Source organism: Pistacia vera, unplaced genomic scaffold, assembly GCF_008641045.1.
Source record: "Pistacia vera cultivar Batoury unplaced genomic scaffold, PisVer_v2 Contig104, whole genome shotgun sequence".
NCBI lineage: Eukaryota > Viridiplantae > Streptophyta > Magnoliopsida > Sapindales > Anacardiaceae > Pistacia > Pistacia vera.
Genome location: NW_022195071.1, coordinates 436,929 through 444,177, shown reverse-complemented (window position 1 = coordinate 444,177; position 7,249 = coordinate 436,929). Strand labels below are relative to the sequence as shown.

General features: G+C 35.6%; 2 protein-coding genes across 3 annotated transcripts; both read left to right on the top strand.

The window, feature by feature from the left end:
- The first annotated feature begins 389 nt into the window (after positions 1–389).
- LOC116124753 (UDP-glucose 6-dehydrogenase 1-like) lies at positions 390–2,715 on the top strand. Of its 2 annotated transcripts, none has more exons than XM_031410491.1 (2): positions 390–467; positions 988–2,715. In XM_031410491.1, exon 2 carries the CDS (start codon positions 998–1,000, stop codon positions 2,438–2,440), a length of 1,443 nt encoding a protein of 480 aa, XP_031266351.1. In that variant the 5' UTR covers positions 390–467; positions 988–997; the 3' UTR covers positions 2,441–2,715. The 2 variants fall into 2 exon arrangements, with proteins under 2 accessions (XP_031266351.1, XP_031266359.1); XM_031410499.1 differs by having other exon boundaries at positions 436–510.
- Positions 2,716–3,804: 1,089 nt separating this feature from the next.
- On the top strand, positions 3,805–7,155 carry LOC116124743. The gene is made up of 3 exons (XM_031410479.1): positions 3,805–4,515; positions 5,058–5,208; positions 5,293–7,155. The coding sequence occupies exons 2-3, from the start codon at positions 5,073–5,075 to the stop codon at positions 6,714–6,716; spliced, it is 1,560 nt and encodes a 519-aa protein (XP_031266339.1). The 5' UTR covers positions 3,805–4,515; positions 5,058–5,072; the 3' UTR covers positions 6,717–7,155.
- The last annotated feature ends 94 nt before the right edge of the window (positions 7,156–7,249 follow it).

Below are 7,249 nucleotides of genomic sequence, written 5' to 3'. Positions count from 1 at the left end.
TAGTTGGCAATTGACAGGAAATCAAGTAACTGAGTGAGAGGGGTTTTGTAGAGAGAAAACTAAAGATTTAAATAATAGTGACAAAAAGAATTAACTTTGGATGAAAAAGTGATATTTTAAAATTTTTAGATGGAAAATGTTATTAAAGCAAACCTTGGATGGTAAAAAGTCCTTTATTCAATTAAATAAATATGTATAACAAGAGCAAGACAAAAATGAAGGGTGGGTCGCTCGAATCTAAGTTTTGTGTCGGTGGCTCATCTAAAAACTAAACAAAAAGAAGAATATAATTAAGGGTTAATGAAGAGAATGCAACGTGTTAGAAGGTTAAAACATCCTTTAATTATGGGGACTTAATGGGTATAAATACAAATCACAGCCTTTAGATCTCCTCATTCTTCGCCACCTACATCTCATTTCCTCTATAAGCATTCTTCTATTTAGATCTAAATCTCACGCAGAACAAGGTACCTTGATCTCTTTCTTTCTTCTGCGTGTTTTTGCTTTCAGGTCAATTCTTTTTTCCTTTTTTGTTTGTCGTGATTTTATTTTATATTCCATTGGTGTGTTAATAAGCGCATATCTGTTGTTTGTTTGAATTGTAATTTTAGAAGGTGGCGATGCTCCAATTTGCTTGTTTATAAAATGGGAATGCTTTTCATTTCATTTTCACAGATTTCCATTTCTTTTTGTTTGGAGATCTTGATCGGTTTATTTTAATGTTCCCAGATCTGATCTCTCTCTTTAACATTAACAATTTAACACAAACACTAGAATATTCAAACGAAATTTAAGTGTATAAATCATCCTTCGGTAATTAACTGTCGTTTTTGAATATTTAAACGTAATTCAATTTTATGACAGAAACAAGATGATTCATTTGCTGAATGTTTGATCAGAATTTTGTTGTTCTTTCGTATTAGTTTTTGTTTTTGTTTTGATTGTGTATACTAAAATTATAACTTTGTTTGTATTTGTATTTTATAGATTATAAAAAATGGTAAAGATCTGTTGCATTGGAGCTGGATATGTGGGTGGGCCGACCATGGCTGTGATTGCTCTGAAGTGCCCAAACATTTCAGTAGCTGTTGTTGATATCTCCGTGTCACGAATCCAGGCTTGGAATAGTGATCAACTTCCTATCTATGAGCCAGGCCTTGAAGAGGTTGTCAAAAAGTGCAGAGGGAATAATCTCTTCTTTAGTACTGATGTGGAGAAACATGTTTCCGAGGCTGATATAATTTTCGTTTCTGTTAACACCCCCACCAAAACTCAAGGGCTTGGCGCTGGCAAGGCTGCCGATTTGACCTATTGGGAGAGTGCAGCACGTATGATTGCTGATGTGTCCAAATCTGATAAAATTGTTGTTGAGAAATCAACAGTCCCTGTGAAAACAGCTGAGGCTATAGAAAAGATTTTGACGCACAATGCCAAAGGGATTAATTTCCAAATTTTGTCCAACCCAGAATTCCTTGCTGAGGGAACTGCCATTAGTGACCTTTATAACCCTGACAGAGTCCTCATCGGTGGGAGGGAAACCCCAGAAGGTAAAAAGGCAATTCAAGCTCTGAAAGATGTTTATGCTCATTGGGTTCCTGTGGACAGGATTATATGCACCAATCTGTGGTCTGCTGAGCTCTCAAAGCTTGCTGCTAATGCCTTTTTGGCACAGAGGATTTCTTCTGTCAATGCCATGTCTGCACTTTGTGAGGCAACTGGTGCAGATGTCTCCCAAGTGTCACATGCTGTTGGTATGGATTCAAGAATTGGGCCCAAGTTCTTGAATGCCAGCGTAGGTTTTGGTGGATCTTGTTTCCAGAAGGATATCTTGAACTTGATCTATATTTGCGAGTGCAATGGCCTTCCTGAGGTTGCAAATTACTGGAAACAGGTCATTAAGGTGAATGACTATCAGAAGACCCGGTTTGTGAATCGTCTGGTTTCCTCAATGTTCAACACAGTTTCAGGCAAGAAGATTGCCATTCTAGGATTTGCTTTCAAAAAGGACACTGGTGACACTAGAGAGACCCCTGCCATTGATGTCTGCAAAGGGCTGTTGGGTGACAAGGCAATGTTGAGCATATACGACCCTCAGGTTCCTGAGGAACAGATAATGAGGGATCTATCAATGAACAAGTATGAATGGGACCATCCCATTCATCTTCAGCCAATGAGCCCTTCTGCTGTCAAGCAAGTTAAAGTTACTTGGGATGCTTATGAGGCAACAAAGGATTCTCATGGGATTTGCATACTCACTGAGTGGGATGAGTTCAGAAACCTTGATTACAAGAGGATTTATGACAACATGCAGAAGCCAGCATTTGTGTTTGATGGTCGGAATGTTGTGGATATGGAGAAGCTGAGGCAAATTGGGTTCATAGTTTACTCCATTGGTAAGCCACTGGATGCATGGCTCAAGGACATGCCTGCTATGGCATAAACGAGAAAAAGAAGTCTCAAAAGGGCATTATACAAGGAGAATATTTGCAGGGTTGAGGTAGAATAGAGATACTTGAAAGATAAAAGCATCATCGTATAATTTTGTGTTTTGTTTCCCATTCGGGTAATATATAATAGTATTATAATACTTGTTTCTTACTTTACATATTGTCTTTGGTTCCAGACTCATTGGTGTCAGGTACTGTTAGTAGAATATCCGAATTTATTATTGTTTACTTGATTTAATGTAATAAAACAGTATTTTATCGAATGTTAGTACCAGTTTCTCTACCTTATGCCTGACAGTATTGCTGGCTGATGAATTAATTTATTTGGCAAAGGATGGACTATTCTCTACTGAATTAAGATTAAGAGAGTTTTGATTAAGTTATTGGCAGGGTAGCTGTGAAAAAGAAAGAACATTAATTTCTCATGTTGGTATTTATGTAAATAGAAAAGTCTCATGTAGTTGGTAAAACTTTACTTTGTTTTAGAGAAAAATAAATAAACAAATACTTTTTCACGAATAAAATTTTCTTCCCACTTGGAAGTTGGAATACAGCTTTCATTTACAGCGCAAATTTTTTAATTGGAAGAAATCATTTGATGGAGTATATATACACTTAACATACATTGTTAATTGTAAATTAATAAATTTAACCAGATTTTAATGACATTTCAAATTGAATAATTGATTTTATAATGAACTAAAATCATAACAATAATAATTTAAATTCTCAATTTTTTTTTTTTTTGAAGCACGAATTAAATATTTATAATGTTAACATACCCAATAAAAATATTTATCAGATTAAAAACTATCTTTATTAAAGGAAGATAAGTGCTCTATAATTATTTTACGTATAAAATCAATTTAATCTATCAAATTATTGGATTTAATATTGGTATATTTAAGTTGGATTCGACTTTGAACACCTTGATTTTATATACATATGTATATTAATATTAGATTAGATTAACACTCGGAAAAAAATCTACTTAAAATAAAGAAACCCAATTACTACTTTAGTCTTAAAAAAAAATTGAATAATGGGTGTTATAATTATATTTTACAAGTTTAAAAATACACCCACTCTGAATTTTTAATTTAAAAAGAATATTCTTTTCTAATTTTGGTTCGAAATTTAAATTAAAAAAAATTACTCTGCTAAATGTAGGAAAAAAAAATCATTTGGGTAATGAATTTTCTACAACAAAAATTAAAATGGGCAGCTTTATGCGAATCCCGAGCATAAATAACACAAAATACTGAAGTAGGGACCTTATAGGAATTTCACTTAAGCCCGGGCCGGTTTGTCTTAAATAGGAGTACAGAATCCAGCTCAAACTAAACGAGAATTTCGGTATTCAAAATTAACCCGGTTTTGTTTTCAGACCGCTTGCTTTACAAAAAGCACGAACCGTATGCCCTTTTCTCTCATCGACTCATTGTTTCGTCCAATCTTCCCCAAAATCGATCTCTGTTTTTCATAGAAGTTTTTGCTTTAATCTTCAAATCGACGAATATTTTCTTTCAATTCGCATAATTCTCTATCTGTAGGTATCTCTTTTAACCCCAGTCGTTGATTTTACACAATCCTAGGGTTAGGGTTTCGATCTCCTCAATTGAGACCCTTAATCTCTCGATCTCTCGTGTTTTTAAATTCTATTATCGATCTATGTTAATATTTCTCCCTCATCCGATTCTAATTTTGTAGATAAGTCTCGATCTGATTCCGTTCTAGGTTTCGAATTTTTCGGTTCGTTAGGGTGTTTCAAATCTGTAAATTTCGAGAGGGGTTTGGTTCCTTTGATCGATTCGAAACTGGTTCGTGTTTTTTTGTGTCGTTAATTTGTCTTTTTGACCGTAAATTGGGACTCTAGGGTTAGGTTTCTGTAGAAAAAATTAGGGTTTCTATAAAATAGGGTTTCTTTGTATTTTTATATGTCAATTGGGGAAACGTAAATTCACGTCAAATTAAGCTTCTCTAGGGTATTATTCCGTCTGATTTCGTCTAAACTAAGCCTTTAAGGGTCTCAAGTCGTCTGAAATTTGATCTCGACATATCTGTTGAGGTATAATCTTTTTCTATTAATTTGAGTTTTTATTATTAAGCTTATTTCATAGAAAATTGAAAATTGATTTAAATTACTGTGAATATCATTTTCCTAAGCTTTTTTTTTTTTTTTTATTATTCTTTATGTTACTAGATTATCAAGTTTTACTTACCAGTAAGTGTACTTGTTTATTTACTGCCTACAATTTATTTATGCCTTTTCGGAGTGTTTGACAGTAAGCAATACCCATCGAGGTAATGCATGTTTTGAATTCTTTTGATGAATAGTGATTTATTTGAACTACAGTCTACAATGAATGTGGCAATACTCCCTTACTTTGGTTTTCATTTTCATGCTTTATAACATTTAATCACGTTTTTGTAATTTTGGAATTCTTAGTGTAAATGATTTAACCTTTTCTTATAAAAAAAAAATAAAAAGGAACAGAGACTGGGAATGTGATATTACCAACAATGCTTGTTAGAACTACTGCGTGTACCGTTGTCTGTAGTTCAGTATCGTAGACATTGTGGCTTGACTCTTAAGTGATTATATTGCAGCTTAAGGTTAAAGACATGGGATTTAAGCGGCCTTTTGATGATGAAGAATTCCAGGAGCTACCTTGTAAACATTCAAGACAGCTTGATGTTAACAATAAGCTGACTCAATATCAACAAGTTCCTTGTAATATAAGTGAAACTGTTTTTTCGGGTAAGACGATGGTTGAAATATAAGTGCTAACCTTTTTAAATGTTGAAATTTTACTTGAACTAATAGTATTTTTGTTTGAACCAGGTGAATATGGGGATGGATTTTATCAACATGGATGGCAAAGGGAATCTGAAAGTGAAACTGTTGTTAATGAATTCACCAGCAGTTCCAGTGAGGAAGATGTTGGGTCCAAGTCAACATCTTATGCATCTCTTTCGCTAGAACATTTTGGATATGACTTCCCACGGAGAATATTTGTTCCATTTGATAATTCCTATTCTTCTGTCTTGGACCGCTCCCCCAAAAAACAAGTTCCTCTTGGACCAAATCATCAGGCCAGCCTTCCATCTTGGGACCCCTACACAAACAAGAACATATCAGATTGTAAAGCCACAATGAATGACAGTTCCTCAAATTATCTGGGATTAGACAACAATGTTGACAATGACTATGAAGAGAAGCTGATGGGGACTTGTGTTATTCCGATGCCTGACTCAAATTCGTCTGCACAGAACACTGACAAGGTTGGAGACGGCAGTATGGACTGCGACTGCCTGGACGAGGGCTCTGTCAGATGTGTACAACAGCATATCATGGAAGCACGGGAAAAGCTTTTGAAATCCCTTGGGCATGAAAAATTTGTTAAGTTGGGTTTATGTGACATGGGAGAGGTGGTGTCCTGGAAATGGACTGAAGAAGAGGAACAGGCCTTTCATGATGCTGTTTATTCTAATCCTGCATCATTAGGTAGGAATTTTTGGAAGCACTTGTCAGCAGTGTTCCCTTCCAGAACCAAAAAAGAAATAGTCAGTTATTATTTCAATGTCTTCATGCTCCGGAGGCGGGCTACTCAGAATAGAAGTTACTCTCTGGCTATCGATAGCGATGATGATGAGTGGCATGGAAATCATGGGGATCAGTATGATGTTCAAGTTTCAGGAGAAGATGAAGACTCTGCCATTGTGTCTCCTGTTGCTGAAGATGAGCTAGCAGACTCTGAAGAGGATTGTTCTGATGAAGATGATGATGATGGTGATGACAGTGATGGAGATGTCGGAAATTTTGGTGCTGATGCAACTGAAGAAGATTATGGGTTAGATTATCTATCTCAGTCATGCATGGAAATGTCATCGAATGGGGATGGGGTTGATTCTGTAGTTCCACATGTAGATACAAGTACAGGGAGAGCTGGTGACAGTCTTAGTGTTCAAGATGACTCGTGTACGTCTTTTGAGTATGACATGGTCGATTCTTGTGGTCCACTTGATGCTGTACATGCCTTGCATTTAAGTGGAGCAAAGACTGACCTTTGTAAAAGTTTGCATGGTAAACTTGACGAGTGTAATGATCTGGTTGGTCATGTAAATTTATTGGATTCCTGTGATGCTAAAGTTTGGGATGGAAGGTATCCAAGTCCGATAAAAGGTGTTGATCTCCTGCCTACATGCAACATTATTGAAGAGATCTTTGGCCAAGGCACTTGGGATACGAAGACAAGATATGACTAAGGCATCTGTTAGTGGCTCATTGAGAAATTCCCTACTGGTACCTCAGTAGGGCCACAACTTAGTTAACGAGTGTCATGCAAGAAAACTTCTTTTATTTAAAAATAGGATATTTTGTCCTCCGAATTTCTTTGTACATTCTTTTGTGGAATGAAATATTGAAATGTACATGAGCAAATTGTAGCACTCCCAGTGGAATCTTTTTTGTCAGTTTTGAGTTGCCCAAACCAGAACTCTTGCTAGGGTCCCAAAAGTGTCACTTAGAATTACTTTAATAAAGGAAGATAAAATAATACCCAGTAATTTGACATGTATAAGGCATTTGAACAACACTTGTCAAGGGTTTTGTACAGGTGGGATAGGGAAAAAGGAGATGATTCCCCTTTTTTCGTGTATACTGAACTGAAGTATCAGTGGGAAAGGTTTTGATGTGTTCTTTCCTTTTTCTTTTTTTCTCTTTCTTTGGGTTCTTGTTGATTAATGTTTGGTGTAGTACTCCTCTACATCGAATTTGAAGTGAACTAGTGTGATAACTT

Excerpts from the sequence above, each read along its gene's own strand:
- LOC116124753 (XM_031410491.1), top strand. The coding sequence starts at position 998 with ATGGTAAAGATCTGTTGCATTGGAGCTGGATATGTGGGTGGGCCGACC.
- LOC116124743 (XM_031410479.1), top strand. The coding sequence starts at position 5,073 with ATGGGATTTAAGCGGCCTTTTGATGATGAAGAATTCCAGGAGCTACCT. Across the intron at positions 5,209-5,292 it reads AAGTGAAACTGTTTTTTCGG|GTGAATATGGGGATGGATTT; the intron begins GTAAGACGATGG and ends TGTTTGAACCAG.